Here is an 18,939-nt window from a genome sequence, read left to right on the forward strand (position 1 = left end):
CCATAACAAAGTACCATGCACTCTGACAATTTTACACACAGCTCTTAACTTGGAACCAACTCTAATTTCAAATCTCATGTAATGAGTTCTAACTGATTCTGAATACAAGACATCCCAATGTAGGTCCCTGTCTGTACAGATTTTCGAGGCACAGTCATACAACATGGAAATAGGTGCTGCATATGATGGCCACCAAGAACTTATCTAAAATAATACCATTTTCCAGTACTCAGCCTTAATCATTTATGCCATGTCACTTCAAATGCTCTTTGAAATACTTATTAAATGTTGAGAGTTTCTGCTTCTACCAGGCTCTCAGGTGGTGGGTTCCAGATTCCAGCTACCTTCCAGGTGAAAAAATTTCTTCCTTAATTTCCCTCTAAATCTTCTACCCCTTACCTTAAACTTATGCCCTTTGGTTACATATATCTTTCCTAATGGGTAAAGACTCCGCTATCTATCCTTTCTATGTCTCTCATGATTTTGTACACCTCAAGTGGGTTCCTCTCAGCCTTTTCTATTCCAAGGAAATCAAACCCAGCCTATCCAGGCTTTCTTTATAGCTGAAACTCTCCATCCCAAGCAACATGCTGTTGAATTTCCTCAGTACCATCTCCAGTGCAATCACATCCTTACCACAGTGTGGGAGTCAGGATTGCGCACAGTACTCCAGCTGTGGCCTATCTAACATTTTAGATTAGGGCGTGGATTGGCACGTGGGATTATGACATTATTGCTATATAGACTTGGATGCCGGAGGGGCAGGACTGGCAGCTTAATGTTCCAGGGTTCTGTTGGTTCAGACGTGATAGAGGGGGAGGGATGAAAGGGGGAGGAGTGGCATTACTAGTCAGGGAAAATATCACAGCTGTGCGTAGGCAGGACAGCCTGGAGGGCTCGTCTGCAGAGGCCATATGGGTGGAGCTGAGGAACAGGAAAGGTGTGGCCACACTAATAGGGTTGTATTATAGACCGCCCAATAGTCAGAGAGAACTGGAGGAACAAATCTGTAGTGAGATCGCAGACCGATGTAAGAAACAGAAAGTTGTAATAGGAGGGGATTTTAACTTACCAGATATAGGCTGGGATGGCTTGGAATGTGTCAAATGTGTTCAGGAAAGTTTTCTAAATCAATATATAGAGGTACCAACGAGAGAGAATGCAATACTTGATCTCCTATTAGGGAACCAGACAGGTCAGGTGACAGAAGTATGTGTAGGTGAGCATTTTGGGTCCAGTGACCATAATGTCATTGGTTTCAGGTTAATTATGGATAAGGACAGGTCTGGTCCTTGAGTTAAGGTTCTAAATTGGAGAAAGGCCAATTTTGTGGAAATAAGAAAGGATCTAGGAAGAGTGGATTGGGATAAGTTGTTTTCTGGCAAGGATGTGTTCAGTAAGTGGAAGGCCTTCAAAGGTGAAACTTTGAGAGTGCAGAGTTTGCATGTTCCTGCCAGGATTAAAGGCAAAGTTAACAAGCAAAGGGAACCTTGGTTTTCAAGGGATATTGGCGATCTGGTTAAGAAAAAGAGGTGTATAGCAGGTATAGGCAACTAGGAACAAACGAGGTACTTGAAGAGTATAGAAAAAGTAAGAAAATACTGAAAAGAAAAGGAAATCAGGAAGGCAAAAAGAAGACATGAGGTTGCTTTGGCAGATAATATGAAGGTAAACACGAAGGGTTTCTACAAGTATATGAAGAGTAAAAGGATAGTAAGGGACAAAATTGGTCCCCTAGAAGATCAGAGTGGTCGTCTATGTGTGGAGCCTCAGGAGATGGGGGAGATCTTAAGGAGTTTTTTTGCATCAGTATTTACTCAGGAAACTGGCATCGTGGATATGGAAGGAAGGGAAACAAGCAGTAGTGTTATGGAACATATAGAGATTAAAGAGGAGGCGGTGCTTGCTGCCTTACAGTGAATATAGGTAGATAAATCCCCCCAGCCTGATAAGATATTTCCTCAGACATTGAGAGACTAGTGTAGAAATTGCAGGGCCCCTGGCAGATACATTTAAAATGTCCTTAGTAACGGGTGCAGTGCCAGAGGACTGGAGGGTAGCTCATGTTGTTCCGTTGTTTAAAAAAGGATCTGAAAGCAAACCAGGTAATTACAGGCCAGTGAGCCTGACATCAGTAGTAGGTAAATTATTGGAAGGTGTTCTGAGAGATCGGATATACAAGTATTTGGACAACCAAGGGCTGATTAAGGATAGTCAGCATGGCTTTGTGCGTGGTAGATCATGTTTAACGAATCTTGTAGAGTTTTTCGAGGAGGTTACCAAGAAAGTAGATGAAGGAAAGACTGTGGATATTGTCTACATGGACTTTAGTAAGGCCTTTGACAAGGTCACATATGGGAGGTTAGTTCAGAAGGTTCAGACACTAGGTATCCATGGAAAGGTTGTAAACTGGATTTGAAATTGGCTGTGTGGGAGAAGACAGAGAGTGGTAGTGGATGATTGTTTCTTAGACTGGAGGCCTGTGACTAGTGGTGTGCCTCAGGGATCTGTGCTGGGGCCATTGTTGTTTGTTGTCTATATCAATGATCTAGATGATAATGTGGTAAATTGGATCAGCAAGTTTGTTGATGACACTAAGATTGGAGGTGTAGTGGACAGCGAGGAAGGCTTTCAAAGCTTGCAGAGGGATCTGAACCAACTGGAAAAATGGGCCAGAAAATGGCAGATGGAATTTAATGCAGACGTGTGAGGTGTTGCATTTTGGAAGGACAAATCAAGGTAGGACATACACAGTAAATGGTAGGGCACTGAGGAGTGCGGAGGAACAAAGGGATCTGGGAGATCAGATACATAATTCCCTGAAAGTGGCGTCACAGGGAGACAAGGTTGTAAAGAAGGCTTTTGGCATCCTGGCATTCATATATCAAAGTATTGAGTTATAGAAGTTGGGATGTTATGGTGAGGTTGTATAAGACATTGGTGAGGCCAAATTTGGAGTATTGTGTGCAGTTCTGGTCACCTAACTATAGGAAGGATATCAGTAAGATTGAAAGAGTGCAGAGGAGATTTAGTAGAATGTTGCCGTGTCTTCAGGAGTTGAGTTACAGGGAAAGATTGAACAGGTTAGAACTTTATTCCTTGGAGCACAGAAGAATGAGGGGAGATTTGATAGAGATTTACAAAATTATGAGTATAGACAGAGTTAATGCGAGTAGGCTCTTTCCACCTAGATTAGGAGAGATAAGTACGAGAGGACATGGCTTTAAGGTGAAAGGGGAAAGGTTTAGGGGGAACATTAGAGGGAACTTCTTCACTCAAAGTGGTGGGAGTGTGGAATGAGCTGCCATCTGATGTAGTAAATGCGGGCTCACTCTTAAGTTTTAAGAATAAATTGGATAGATGCATGGACGGGGGAGGTCTGGAGGGTTATGGACAGGGTGCAGGTAAATGGGACTAGCGGAACACCGTTTCGGCACAGACTAGAAAGGCCGAATGGCCTGTTTTCTGTGCTGTAGTGTTTTATGGTTCTAGTTATACAGTCCTGAAACAGGCTCTTTGGCCCAACTCGTCCATGCCGGCCAAGGTGTCTTCCTGAGCTAGTCCCATTTGTCTGCATTTGGCCCATATCCCTCTAAACCTTTCCTGTCCATGTACCTGTCTAAATGTTTTTTTAAAAATTGTAATTGTACTTGCCTGTACTACCTCCTCTGGCAGCTCATTCCGTATACCCACCACCTTCTCTGTGGAAAACTTGCCTCTCAGGTCTCCTTTAAATCTTTCTCCTTTCATGTAATAAACCTTGCTCTTTCATTGGTTGTCCTCTTGCCCTTAATATGCATATAAAATGCTTTGGGATTTTCCTTGAGCTTGTCTGCTGCAGCTATTTTGTGTCACCTTTTTTGCCCTCTTAATTACACCTTTTTTTAAAGTGTTCCTCTGGTCAAACAATGTAGATGCCATGGCCAAGAAATTGCACTAGCATTTCTACTTCCTCAGGAGGCTAAAGAAATTTGCGATATCCTTGTTATTCCTCACCAATTTTTATAGATGCACCATAAAATGCATCCTATCTGGATGCAGCACAGCTTGGTGTGGCAACTGCTCTGCCCATGACTGCAAGAAACTGCAGAGAGTTGTGGACACGGGCCAGCACATCTCAGAAACCAGCCTCCCTTCCATGGAGTTTGTCTATACCTCGCTGCCTCGGTAAAGCAGCCAGCATAATCAAAAACTCCAACCAGCCCAGGCATTCTCTCTTCTTCCCCCTCCCATCAGGCAGAAGATACAAAAGCCTGAAAGCACGTACCACGAGGCTCAAGGATAGCTTATGTCCTGCTGTTATAAGACTATTGAATGGACGCGTAGTACGATAAGATGGACCCTTGACCTCACAACCTACCTCATCGTGGCCTGACAACTTACTGTCTGCCTGCACTGCACTTTCTCTGTAACTGTAACACTTTATTCTACATTCTTTTATTGTTTTTCCCCTTGTACTATTTCAATGTACTGATGTGATAAAATGATCTATGTGGATGGCATGCAAAACAAAAGTTTCTCACTCTATCTTGGTGCATGTAGCAATAATAAACTGATTGACCAATTAAATTTTGTTTTAAACTTCCTATACTCCTGCAGGGCCTCCGCTGTTTTCAGTTGTCTAATCCTGCCATAAGCTACTTTATCCCTTGATATCCAGGATTTCTTGGGCTCATTTGTCTTGACTGTTACCAGTTCAGGAACACATTGAGCCTGAATTTTCACTATTTCATATTTGAATGCCCCTCGCTGGTCAACTGTAGACTTAGGTGCAGGTAGCTGGCCCTGGTCCACTTTTGTCAGGTTATATTTTATCACATTGATGTCAGCCTCATCCCAGTTCAGGGCCAATTTCTGGTTGTCCTTCTCCATAACAACCTTAAAACTTAGAGATTTAGAGTTAGAAATACTCTTCCACTGACAGCTGCCTGGTTGCATTCCCGATTATTGGGCCCTGCCCTTCCCTGGAAGGACAGTTTACACACTGGCTCAAAAAGCTGTACTGGATGTTCTTTTAAAAATTCAGTCCCTGCCCAAGCACACTAAGTGAATCCCTGTTAATATTGGGGGAATTGAAATACCTTACAGATGTAACCCTGTGCTTTGTCTATATATCTGCTTTATTTCCCACTGACAGGCAATCTGCACAATGCTCCCAGCAAATGATCGCATGCTTTTATTTCTAGCCTCTGCCCATGTGACCTAATATGTAGCAACTTTGAGGAAGCATTGATGTTTGGAATTCCAAGAACAAGAGCCAAAGTGTAACTACGAGAGAATAGGTCCCATTAAGCATCAGTGTGGCTGTCTTTGTGTGGAGCAGTGGGAGATGTATGAGGTCTTCAATGAATACTTCTCATCTTTCTTCACCATGGAGAAGGTCTTGGAAGTTAATGACTTCAGGGTAGAGAACAGTATTTCCTTAAACATATCAACATTATTAAAGAATCGGTGTTGGCATTCTTGAAGTGCATAAAGATGAATAAATCCCCACGGTCTGACCAAGTGTATCCTCGGACATTGTGGGAAGCAAGGGAAGAAATTATTGAGGCCCAGGGCGGGAGATTTGTGTTCTTGTTGGCCATGGGCGAAGTACTGTAAGACTGGAGGTGGCTAATGGTGTGCCTTTATTTAAGAAGGTCTGCAAGGACAAGCCAGGGAACTGCAGACAGGTGAGCCTAGCAGCCGTGGAGAGAATGTTACTGGAGGGGATTCTGAGAGACGGTATCTATCTGCATGTGGAAAAGAAAGGATTGATTCAGGATAGTCAACATGGCTTATGCGTGACAAATCGTGTGTCACAAATTTGGTTGAGTTCTTTGAAGGGGTGACCAAGGGGATTGACAAGGGTCGAGCAGTAGATGATGTCAATGTGGATATTAGCAAGGTCCCGCTCAGTTGGTTGGTCTGGAAGGTTAGATCGCATACGGTTCAAGGTGAGTTAGCCAATTGGATACAAAATAGGCTTGATGGAAGAAGTCAGATGGTTGTAGTGAAGGATTTTCAGATTGCTTGTCATGTGTTACGTACCAGCAAGAAAAGAAACACACCGAGTCATGTATAAGTGTTAAAGCTATTTTATTAATAACTAATGATAATAAGAAAAATAAAAGTAAAAATGTTAGATCTTAAACATTAACCCCAAAAACTAAACTCGAAGTGTGTGTGTGGCAAATTCCCAAACTCCAAGTCTAGGAATAGTTCTCAAAGTTCAGTTCAGCAAGCCATAAGGTGAAACATGAGCAAAGGCTTCTGCAAAGCCATTGTTGACTGAATGTAGAGAGAAAATAGAGAGTAATTACAAAATCCAAATGTTCCACGGATGGACCTCATACAACACCTCAATCACTGATGATCTCCATTCCTTTGTTCTGAAGTATCTGCCACCCCGAAAGGCATTCAAGATGTGGCCGTCCACACAAGTACCTGTTTCCTTCTGCAGGTTAACGACAAAGTGGACTCCACTGGATTATTCCAAAAATCCAAACGTGGATTGTAGTGACAGACACAGTTATTGTTTTTCATCTTTCAGTACAAAGACCAGCAGGCAGGTGTCTCTCTCCCTCTCTCTGACTGACTGACTGCTCCAAAATGTCATCACGTCATTATCTCCTGTTGTTGTTGTTGTCATAACGCCACACACACTACTGTGCTATGTCTTAAAGCGACATTCACCAAATAGTAACTTAATCCATAACACATGTATCTCAATGTTTTGGATGAGGTAGCATGATGAGCAAGTTTGCAGATGACACGGAAATTGGTGGTTTTGTGAATGGTGAGGAAGGTTGTCTAAGGTTGCCACAGGATATTGATCAACTGGGAAAGTGAGCAAAGGAATGGCAGATGGAATTTAACATGTGAAGTAATGCATTTTGGGACATTAGACCAGGCCAGCATGTGCAGTGAATGGTAGGGTCCTGGGGAGTGTTGTCGAACAGAGAGACCAATGGAACAACTAAGATTTCCATGAAAGTGGCCACACAGGTAGATGGTGGTGAAGAAGGCCTATTGCATGCTTGCCTTCATCGGTCATGGCATTGAGTACAAGAGTTAGAATGTCATGTTACAGCTGTGTAAGGCATTGGTAAGATCACACCTGGAGTATTCTGTGCAGTTCTGGTTGCCATCCAATATGAACAATGCAATTAAGCTAGAGACGGTGCAGAAAAGATTCACAAGGATGTTACTGGGACTGAAGGACTTGAATTATAAGGAGAGGGTGGATAGGCCTGGACTGTTTACCCTGGAGCAAAGGAGGCTGAGGAGTGACTTTATAGAGGTTTATAAAATCATGCAAAGCATAGATGTGGTGGATGATCGCAGCTTTTTCCCAGCGTAGGGGAGTCTAAAACTAGAGGGCATAGGTTTAAGGTGAGAGGAGAAAGATTTAAAAGGGAACTGAGGGACAAGTTTTTCCACACAGAGGATGATGGGTATTCAAATGAGCTACTAGAGGAAGTGGTAGAGTTTGGTACAATTAGAATGCTTAAAAGACGTTTAGACAGGTACATGGATGGGAAAGGTTTAGAGGGATATAGGCTAAACACAGGCAAATGGGACTAGTTCAGTTAGCCACCTTGGTCAGCATGTACGAGTTGGGTCGAAGGGCCTGTTTCTCTGCTGAATAACTTTGACTCTGAAATCATGCTGCCTGATATTAACATCTAGTCTTTTAAATAAATTAGTCAAAATATATAGTATTGAGCCATGGGTTCTGATACATGCTCTATCTCTAGACTTGATTTTGGATAGGGAGCAGTACAAAAGTTCTGTAATGTTCTCACTTGGGAGGAATGTTTTGTTATCTTAATTGCCTCCAAAACAAACTCCAAGAACTGATTTAATGTTCCTAAGTCTGTATTGTTGAACTAGTGAAAGCTCAATCAAGTCATACAATTATTAATTATTTTGTTTGCATGGCATCTCTTGGCACCTTCGTGGAACACCTGATATTAAGGTCTTCACAAAACTTCCCTCTATTGTTAACAACAGAAAGGATCCAAAATAAACTACCTTTTTAAAAGTTATGAATTTATATAAATGTTCATTTACTTCCAGGGTAATTTGTTGGAAATAAGGACAATGGTTTATTTTGTGCTTAGGCTGACCAATGTCGAAAACTAACATTAGGTTTGCAGAAGCAGAACTCAGAGACTCCGCTACCGGTATTAATTCAGGCAGCACAAATGTGCCGAGAGAAGCAGCATACTAAGGCTATCCAGCTCTTGGAGGTAAGCCAGGTTGAGTAAATATTGTGGATTGTAATTGAATTTGAAATGTGTTGGCTTCATTTGACTGTAGTGCTGTAGATTTAATAAGTTACGAATCTTGACTGATACACGTCATCCATGTTTCCAAGATGATTGAGTTCCACTAAAAGCAGGTTAGGTGTTTATTCATTTCAAGTTTCTTTGTGGATGTTCTGGCTGACTAAACAGTTACAATTATTCAATGTCTTTGACTTACACAATCAATCAAAAACAGCTGGGATAGTAAAATTAATATGATTTTTTTTTGTTGAAGCTTTCAAAACGAATTAACATGTATTTTTACAAAAAAACCACTGATTACCTTTCTCCTGGCAGCTGACTTCTCTTTCATTTGAATGAGGTTGCTGCATTTGCATTATGTTAGACCTGACACTAGCCCACAGGGCAGACGTGTTGGACTGAGAGCTTGACAGCTGCAAAGTTTCGAGAGCTTCTTCTGACTCCAGGTGAAGTCTGTCATCGGGTAGCAATAGCTGATAACAAACATTTGTATAGCTTAGTTATCTGTTGATTTGTTATCTGTGGGTCCACATTCTTGTGAGGTTAGCCCCAGACCCCTCAAACTTTGTGTACCCGGTAACAACGTGACAGTCATCAGTACACATAACCCAGCCCTGGAAACTTTCAACATGACTTCAGTCTATAAAACCTCATATGCTTTTCAGAAGGAGGCAAACTAACCAACCTGGGCAATTTAACTACCAGGGTTGGTAGAAGCCCAATCTCCTGGAAAGGCATAGTCAGCATGCAGGAAATAGGGAAAAGAAAAGCAAGAACAGCAATGGAAATATTGCCATAGAGAAATCAGTGTTGAAGGTCTCAATGTCCCTCCAAAGGTGATCTCTTCTGCATTAATCCCAGTAAAAGAGCAGTTGAGTAGATCGGGACTGTATTCTCTAGAGTTCACAACAATGTGAAGAAATCTTATTGAAACATATAAATTCTTAAAGAGCTTGACTGGCTGATGAGTCTAGGATCAGGGTTCGCACTTTCAGAATAAGGGGCAAGACATGTAAGACTGGGATGATAAATTTCTTCAGTCAGTGGTTGATAAACCTTTTGGAATGCTTTACCTTGGATGCTGTGGAGGTTCACTTGTTGTGTTCATTCAACGTCTGCATAGCGAAGATTTTTTTTTACCAACCTGCCCACAGTATGCAACACTGCTTTCTAACAATAAAGGTCCATGACAAGACTTCGGGAAAACACGGACCTCTTCCCAAGAGCCACCTATCATCAAGACAGCTGTCAGTAATGAAATTCACCACTGCTTTTAGTGTGCAATTTATAGTCTTGGGGTGTTTGAGGTCAGAGTAATGATCAAGGCCTCCAACCAGGCCCAAAGCTCATAGCCTACCAGGCAGCATTGGATCCAACCCTCTTATATGCTTCTATGACACGGTCTATCTACCTTGGGCACCTCTAATATTTGAGAAGAGAAAAGAGAACCAGTCTGTTCATTCTTTCCTGATATGTATACCTTTATTTCTGGTGTCATCCTTGTAATCGGTTTCCTCCCACATTCCAAAGATGTACGGGTTAGGAAGTTGTGGGCATGCTATGTTGGCGCTTGAAGCGTGGCAACACTTACGGGCTGTCCCCAGAACACTCCACGCAAAAGATGCATTTCACTGTGTGTTTTGATGTACATGTGACTACTAAAGATATCTTAATTTTTTTTTGCTCCCTCTCCTGTGCCTCTGTGTCTGGTTCTAATAATATTGAACTTTACTGTGGGGATAATGTTTTTGTTTTGTTGTGCAAGAACCATGAGTTAATATCAGTATTTCAATGCATTTTGACTTGAAGGATTTCCTGGAGCAGCACCCAGAAAATGCAGTTGAACTGAAGATGACAATGGCACAGTTATATCTTGTCCAAGGTTGGCATCCCTCTCTCTAACATTCTAACACTCTGGCATGGTAGTTTCTTAGCCACCCTGTTTGAAATTGCTGTTCAATACTTGATCATAAATGGCCTTTTCTGTGGGTGAGGAGTGGAAAATATTTGATCTGGAAGAAGCAACAAACAATCTGCTGGAAGAACTCAGTGGGTTGAGCAGCATCTGTGGGAGAAAAGGAATTGTCGACATTTCTGGTTGAAACACTGCATCAGGGCTGAGAGGGAAGGTGGCTAGTGTAAAGAGGAGAAGGAGAGCATTGAGACAGGAGTCTGAGGAGAGGTGAAAGATGGCAGGCAGGTTGTGCCAAGTACAGGAGGGTTGGGTGGAGTTGGGAAACAGTGGCAGGTGAATGATAGACGGAGGCAGACAAAGGAAAAAAAATGAGAGGCAGATGGAGTGAGGTGGGGGAGGGAAGTGTGAAGGTTGGAGACACTGGAGGGAGATGAGGAGAAACACAAAGGATCCTGTGTATTGCTCCAATAAGTAAAGCAGGTGATAATGGGAACCCCAGGGGGAAGAGCTGAATGGCACATGGAGTCAGAACCAGATTGGGGGTGTGGATGGGACCCTGTGGATGAATTATGTGTGTAGTAGGTGGATGGAACCAGGAAGTGGAGGGAGGGAGGGCGAACGTGGGTGATGGCTCCTGTGGGGGGGGGGGGGGGGGGTTGCTCGGTGGTGCGGGTTTTGGGAAAGGGACAGAAAATGCGAGGAGCAGAGGAGGATGGGGGGAGGGTTACCTAAAATTGGAAAACTCTCAGTGTTCATATTGATATTGATCAACTGGTATTTGGGACTAGCTGGGTGGGCACCATGGTTGACATGGGCTGGTTGGGCTGAATGGCCTGTATCCGTGCTGTATTGCTCTATGACTCATGCCATTAGGCTGTAGACTACCCAGGTTGAATATGAGGTGTTGTTCCTCTCGTTTGCATTGGGCCTCACCCTGACTGTGGAGAAGGCTGAGGATGGACAGGTCATTGTGGGAATGGGAAGGGGAATCAAAATGGCATGCAACTAGGAGCTCAAATAGCCATTGCGGATCAAGTGTCGGCGCTCTGTATCTGTCCTCGCAAAGATAAGTGTGAGGTGTTGCATTTAGGGAAGACAAATGAGGGTAGGACTTTCACAGTGAACAATAGGGCCCTGGGGAGTGTTGTAGAACAGAGGGATCTAGGAGTATAAGTACACGGTTCCATGAAAGTGGCATCACAGGTAGACACGACGGTGAAGGACCTTTTGGCATGCTGGCCTTCAGTCTTTTGGGCACTGAGTATAGAAATTGGGATAAAATGTTGCAGTTGTACAAAATATTGGTGAGGCTGCATTAGGAATATTGTTTTCAGTTTTGGTCACTCTGCTATTGGAAAGATGCCATTAAGCTGGAAACAGTGCAAAGGAGGTTTACAGGGATGCTGCTGGAGCTCAAGGGACTGAGTTGTGGAGAGAGGTTGAACAGATTGGGACTATTCATTGGAGTGTAGGAGAATGAGGGGCGATCTTATAGAGGAGTATAAAGTCATGAGGAGCATAGATAGGGAGAATGTGCAGTCTTTTTGCCAGGGTTGGGGAATCAAGAATATGGACTGAACTGCCAGAGGAAGTGGTTGAGACAGCTACATCAATGAGATTTAACAGACACTTGGACAGGTACATGGATAGGAAAGGTTTACAGGGATATGGCCCAAATGCGGATAGTGGGAATCTTGGTCAGCATGCATGAGTTGGGCCAAAGCACCTGTTTCTGTGCTGTATGACTTCATGGCTCTGCAAAATGGTCACCCAGTCTGTGCTTGGTCTCGCGGAAGTAGAGGAACCCACAGGCATCATAATGCAGTGGATGAGGTTGGAGGTGGTGCATGTGAATCTTTGCCTTGTCTGGAAGGGCTGTTTAGGTTCCTGGGTGAGAAAGGAGGAGTAAGAACAAGTGTTACACCTCCTGCGATTGAAGGGGAAAGTGACGGGGGTCAAGGAGATTTCCAGATTCCAGCATCTGCAGTGTTCGTGTCTCCAAAATGAAAGAAGCATTTGATATTAAACTGTTCATTATTTTTTATACTCTTGTTATCTTCTCCAAAGGTCATGTTACAAAAGCATGTGACATCTTGAGATCAATTGATGAAAAGTCAAATACACTAGGGATGGTAAGTTATAAAATTTATAATTGTGTTGCAGTGAATGTGATGTGATTAGGTGACACATTTGCTGTTATAGTATGGTATTTGGTATTGGTTTATTATTGTCACTTGTACGGAGGTACAGTGAAAAACTTGTCTGCATTGCATACTGATCATACAGGTCAGTTCATTACACAGTGCAGTTGAGTTAGTACAGTGCATTGAGTTAGTACAGAGTGCATTGATGTAGTACAGGTAAAAATAATAACAGTATAGAGTAAAATGTCACAGCTACAGAGAAAGTGCAGTGCAAATGAGGTGCAAGGTCACAACAAGGTAGATCGTGAAGTCATAGTCCATCTCAATGTAATTGGTGATTCCAATCCACACGTTCCACATGCATCCTTCCATCAGTCTAATTGAGATTTATCAGAAGAAACCTGTAATTGTTTTTCCACCCTTGGATTCCTCTGATGCTAATTTATGTTAAAGATAAAAGGACTATATTTTATGTTAAAGATACAGGTGAATATAGAAGGCATGGTTAGTAAGTTTGTGGATGATACAAAAATAAGTTGTATTGTAGAAGGTTATGAAAAATTACAGAGGGATGTTGATCAGCTTTGTATGTGGGCTGAGGATTGGCAATTGGCTTTCAATCCAGATAAATGTGATGTATTGCATTTTGGGTGATCAAACCAGGGCAGGACTTGTACAGTGACTGGTAGGGCCCTGGGGAGTGTTATGGAACAGAGGAACCTAGGAGTGCTTAGTTCACTGAAAGCAGCAACACAGGATGGTGAAGAAGGCATTGAGAAGTTATGTTGCGGTTTTTTAAGATGTTGGTGAGGCTGCACTTGGAGTATTGTGTACAGTTTTGGTCACTGTGTTATAGGAAAGATGTTATTAAACTAGAAAGAGTACAGAAAAGATTTACCAAGATGTTGCCTGGACTTGGGGCCTGAGTTACATGGAGAGGTTGCATAGACGAGGACTTTATTCCCTGAAACGTCGGAGATTGAGGGGTGACCTGATAGAGGTATATGAGATCATGAGGGGCATAGACTAGGTGAAAGCACATAGTCTTTTTCCCAGGAAGTGGGTACTAAAAATGAGGGCATAGGTTTAAGATCTGAGATGAGAGATCGGAAAGGGACATCGGGGCAACTTCTTCATGCAAAGGGTGGTGCATATTTGGAATGAGCTGCTAGAAATAGTGGTTGAGGCGGGCACGTTAGCAACTTTTAAAAGCCATCTAGATAAGTACATGGAGAGGAGAGGTTTAGAGGGCTCTGGGACAAATGTGGGCAGATGGGCATGTAGGGCATGCCCTAGCTCGCCGGGCAACACAGTTGGCATGGATCAGTTGGGTCAAGAGGCCTGTTTCCATGCTGTATGACTATATACCAATATTTTTTGATCTGCCTTTGCTTGATTTTGGCTCAAAATATTGCTGTTAATGAATCTCGTGATGACTCTGGCAGTGATTATGGCCCACTTTGTACATAGAATGGTTCGCCATTGTCTCCATATTGGCACATTACACCAGACAAAGGTGTTTTGTGACAGGGAAAATCAGTTCCTAATATCATTTCGAGTTCCTTCCATGGATATTTTGAAGATTCTGAGGGCAGGAGAGAACTTGAATAGTAGTTCCAGGTTGACTGAAAATAAAATCATGTTTGTGGGAGTAAAGTATTGGAATATGGATTGATTTGGCTTTATTGTGGCACAGTTCCTTGTTCATTGGTTTATTTTGTGGAATGATTTTAATGGATAAAAAGTTTGGGTTTTGAGATATTAAGTTTGGAGACGTTGTGGGAGTAAACAGGATTTGTGATCTGAGAACACTTCATCATGCCTTTTGAACATTTATTTATTTGATGGAATTATTACTTGCATTGTTCTTAAATTCTCCAAATGTAATGATTTTTATTGATGTTACAAAGATGAACAATTTTTAGCTTAAATTACACACTTGGTTTGTATCCATTGAAAATATTTTCTTTTTCTATAGGTGTCAGCCTTAGTTACTATGTATAGCCATGAGGAAGATATTGATAGTGCAATAGAAATTTTCTGTCAAGCTATCCAGTGGTACCAAGAACACCAGGTAACTGCCCTGCTATGCGTTTTGTTTTTTGAGCACTACACAGAAATGACAAGTACATGATAAGAAATTAAACACCAAAGCATTGCCAGAAGGATAAGCTATTGATGTTGAATTATAGGAAACAGAGTAGGCATAAATGGGCCTTCTGGTTGGCAAGATGCAATAAATAGTGTGTCACTGGGTTTTTGAATTTTCTTTACATTTTATATATGATATGGATGGATGCATTAAAGGTATAAATTTGTTGATATCACAAAAAGCAAGTTACGAAGAGATCATCTGGAGGTTATTAAGGAGATGGTTTAAGTGAGTGGGCAAAGATCTGGTGAATGGCGTATCATGTGGTAAAATGTGAAATTGTCTCTTTTGGCAGAAAAAAAATCATTTAAGTTACGAGAGATTGCCTTGCTCTGGTATGCAGAGGGATCTGCATGTCCAAGTGCATGATTTGCAAAAGAATAGTAATTAAAAAAGCTAACAGAATGGTATCATTTATTGCTGGGAGATTTGAATACAAAAGTAAGGAGCTGATTGCATAGGGCACTGGTGAAACAGCATCTGGAGGACTGCACAGTAATGGTCTCCTTATTTAAGGTAGGAAGTTAATGTGTTGGAAGCAATTCAGGAAAGATTAACTGCATTAATACCTGGAATGGACAAAGTGTCTTGGGAGGAAATGTTTAACGGGCAGAGCTTACTATCTGTTGAAATTTAGAAGAGTGAGAGGGGACTGGATTGAAACATAAAACATCTTGTAGGGTCTTAACAGAGTGGATATGGAGAAAATGATTCCTGTTGTGAGAGAAAGAGAGGGGTTATTTTCGTGAATGGATACCCATGATGAGTGGTGTCCCACAAAGATCATCCACATCAAAGTCAGTCCCATATATTACAAAGAACAAGGATCCCACAAGAACCACAAGGGACCCTTGTTCTTTGTAATATATGGGACTGACTTTGATGTGGATGTGGGAGGGATTATCAGTAAGTCTGTAGATGACGCAAAAATTGGCAGACTTGTTGATAGTGTGGAAGGTCATCTTCAGCTGCCAAGAGGTACTGATGTGTAGACTGAAAAATGGTACATGGACTTAAATCCAGACAAATGTGATGCATTTTAGGAGCACTAATGAGGCGAGAACATACACCATGAGCAGTAGGATCTTAGAGAGTATTGAAGAACATTGGAGTACATCTATAGTTCCTTGAAGATGGCAATGCAGTAGATGGTTAGGAAGGCATATGGAATACTGGCCTTCATTAGTCAGGGCATTGAATACAAAAGCTGGAAGGTTATGCTTCAATTTTGTAAAGGCTTGGTCAGAGCTCAGCTGGAATACTGCAGTTCTGGTCAGCAGGGTAGAGGATGGTTGAAATAGTGCTGGAGAGAGCGCAGGGTTGCAGTTCAGTTACGAGGAGAGACGAGAAGCTGGGTCTGTTCTTCCTGAACTGGAGGAGGTTAAGAGGGGCCACGACTGAGATATCTGAAATTGAGGGGTGTAGATAGGGTGGAATGCAGGAAACTTTTCCCCATATCAGAGTTTGATAAGACCAGAGCACATGGGTTTAGGGTAAAGGAGGAATAGATTTAAAGGGGATGGGGGGACCCCTTACCAGAGAATGGTAAGTACCTGGAATGCACTGCTTGAGAGAGTGATGGAATTTGGGTTGCTGACAGCATTTAAGAAGTGTCTTGATGAGCACTTGAATCTCTTAGGCATAGAGGGCTCTGGACCAAATGCTGGGCAACAGGATTAATATGGAAGGGTTCCCACTGGTTGGCATGGGCATTGGGCTGAATGGCCTGTTTCCATGCTGTATGATTCTATGAACCTTCCCAGGGCCAATTAATGATGTACAATAAATGCTGACCTTGCAACTGTTGCCCACATCCCAAATAACGAATGCATTTTAAAGAAGATGAACAGAAACGGTGCATTGTTACAAAGGTAGATTTAGCTTTACGGAGGTTAGGCAATCAATCATTTTAGGGAAAGAGGTCAAGGTGGTGGTCAGTCTGATGGACAAATTGAGCAGAGAGGTCACAAGAAAAGATAGAAGAGAAAGAAGAACATATGGGGTGGTGACTTAGGTGAGGAGTCATTAGAAGTTTGACCTAATTAGTACATGAAACAGTACGGCACAGGAACAGGTCCTTTGGCCTACGATGTTGTGCCAAACTAATTAAACTAGTAATTGAGGCCGCACTTAGAGTATTGTGTTCAGTTTTGGTCACCCTGCTGCAATAAAGATGTTATTAAATTGGAAAGAGTGCAGAAAAGATTTACAAGGATGTTGCCAGGACTCAAGGGACTGAGTTATGGGAGAGGCCAGACAGGCTAGGACTTTTTCCTTGGAGCATAGGAGACTGAGAGGTGATCGTATAGAGGTGTATAACCGCATGAGGGGCATAGATTGGGTAAATGCACTCAGTTTTTTTCCCACGGTTGGGGAATCAAGCACTAGAGATCAGAGGTTTAAGGTGAGAGGGGAGAGATTAATAGGAACCTGAGGGGCAACTTTTTTTTACGCAGAGGGTGATACATATGTGGAATGAGCTGCCTGAGGAAGCAGTTGATGAGGGTACAATAACAACATTTAAAAGACAGTTGGACTGGTACATGGATGGGAAAGGTTTTGAAGTTTTATGGGCCAAACACAGGCAAATGGATCTAGCTTGGATGGACATTTTGGACAGCATGGACCAGTTGGCCCGAAGGGCCTGTTTCTGTGCTGTATTACTCTAAATGCCTAACTAAAATAATCCCTGCTATCTACACCATGTCCATATCCCTCTATTTTCTGAGCATTCATATACCTTTCTAAGAGCTTCTTAAATGCCTCTATCATATGTGCTTCTACTACCACCCCTGAACCCACACATCTCCTTTGAACTTACCCCCCTCACCTTAAATGCATGCCCTCAAGTATTAGACGTTTTGACACTGGGAAAAAGATACCAGCTGTCTACTCTATCTCTGCCTCTTATAATCAAATAAACTTCTATCAAGTCTCTCCTTAGCCTCCTCTGCTGCAGAGAAAACAACCAAGTTTGTCCAACCTCTCCTTGTAGCATATGCCCTGCAGTCCAGGCAGCATCCTAGTAAACTTCTTCTGCACCCCCTCGAAAGCCTCCACATCCTTCCTATAATGGGGCGACCAGAATTGAATGCAATACTCCAGATGCGGCCTAACCAGAGTCTTATAAAGCCTCAACGAAGAAGGGCAATCATGTCATATGCCTTCTTTACCACCATATCAACCTGTACAGCCACTTTCAGGGAGCTATGGACTTGGACCCCAAGATCCCCCTGTATATCAACACTGTTAAGGGTCTTGCCTTTAACTGTGTACTTTCCCTTTACATTTGACCTCCAAGTGCAACACACTGGATTAAATGCCATCTGTCATTTCTCCACCTATATCTGCAACTGATCTCTGTCCCGCTGTATCCTTTGGCAATCTTCTACACTATCTATAACACCACCAATGTTTGCATAGTTGACTAAGGGAAATGGGGGAATTACCAGAAGCAGAAGACTGGATGATCTGAATCTTTGTGACAAAGTCCATGGGATCTTCACATTTGTTGAAGAGGCAGATGGAGAAGATGGGAAAAAGTCAGAAGTTTTGTCTGCTTTCCAGGAAGATGTTGAAATAGTAAACAGTTTTGGTAGATGATAGCAGGGCCCAAAGCTGGACTGAGATTCTGCCAGATTTGACAGTGAGTGGTTTTAACTGTCATACCTTTTCAAACCTGTGTCTGTCTAACTTGAGAGAACACAGATGAGGACTATACTGTTGAGCAGATAACTTGTGAAGGAGTAATAGTTTCATGGGACATCCTGTCACTATATTTCAAGAGCAAGTACCCTCCTAAATTACCTTTTTAGCTGAAAAGTGATTTGGGAAATATTGAAGTTGTGAAAGATGCTAATCAAGTCAAACTCCTTGTTTGACTCTATATGGTATTTGTGTTTTGAGTGAAAATGATGCAAATTCTTCCTGTCTTATCAAGATAGTTCGAGCTGCCAAGTTACTGTTCCTACATTACAATTTTTACTCAGCCCTGGGGAAAAATTGCAAGGTTCTTAATCATGGGTACTAATGGGCAATGGTAGTTGTGACAGGAGATCCAGAAGAGACTTAATAATGCAATGAATCTGGTTAGTACAGTATATCTAGAAAGGCTGGGAAAGCAGTGCATAATAGAATAATCATATGGTTATACACAGATAGAACAGTGGTGCAGTTAGTAGAGCCATTGCCTCACAGCTCCAGTGACCTGGGTTCAATCGTGACCTCTGGAATTGTCCGTGTGGAATTTGCATGTTCTCCCTTCAACTGCATAGGTTTCCTCTGGGTGCTCTGGTTTCCTCTCGCTTCTCAAAAATGTGCAGGTTGGTAGCTTAATTGGCCATTTAGTGTGTAGATGAGTGGTAGAATCTGGGGTGAGTTGATGGGAATGTGGAGAGAGTAAAATGGGTTTGGATAGGATTAATGTAAAAATGGGTGCTTGATGGTCGGCACAGA

General features: G+C 42.3%; 1 protein-coding gene across 1 annotated transcript in view; it reads left to right on the forward strand.

The window, feature by feature from the left end:
• The window catches only part of srp72 (signal recognition particle 72), an 83,353-nt gene that overhangs the window by 20,776 nt on the left and 43,638 nt on the right, over nt 1-18,939 (forward strand). The window contains exons 10-13 of the mRNA XM_052045316.1: nt 8,106-8,234; nt 10,083-10,155; nt 12,256-12,320; nt 14,311-14,406. Coding sequence (XP_051901276.1) covers nt 8,106-8,234; nt 10,083-10,155; nt 12,256-12,320; nt 14,311-14,406 — 363 coding nt within the window. The remainder of the gene's footprint in view (nt 1-8,105; nt 8,235-10,082; nt 10,156-12,255; nt 12,321-14,310; nt 14,407-18,939) is intronic.

Source organism: Pristis pectinata, chromosome 2 (genome assembly GCF_009764475.1).
Source record: "Pristis pectinata isolate sPriPec2 chromosome 2, sPriPec2.1.pri, whole genome shotgun sequence".
Lineage (NCBI taxonomy): Eukaryota > Metazoa > Chordata > Chondrichthyes > Rhinopristiformes > Pristidae > Pristis > Pristis pectinata.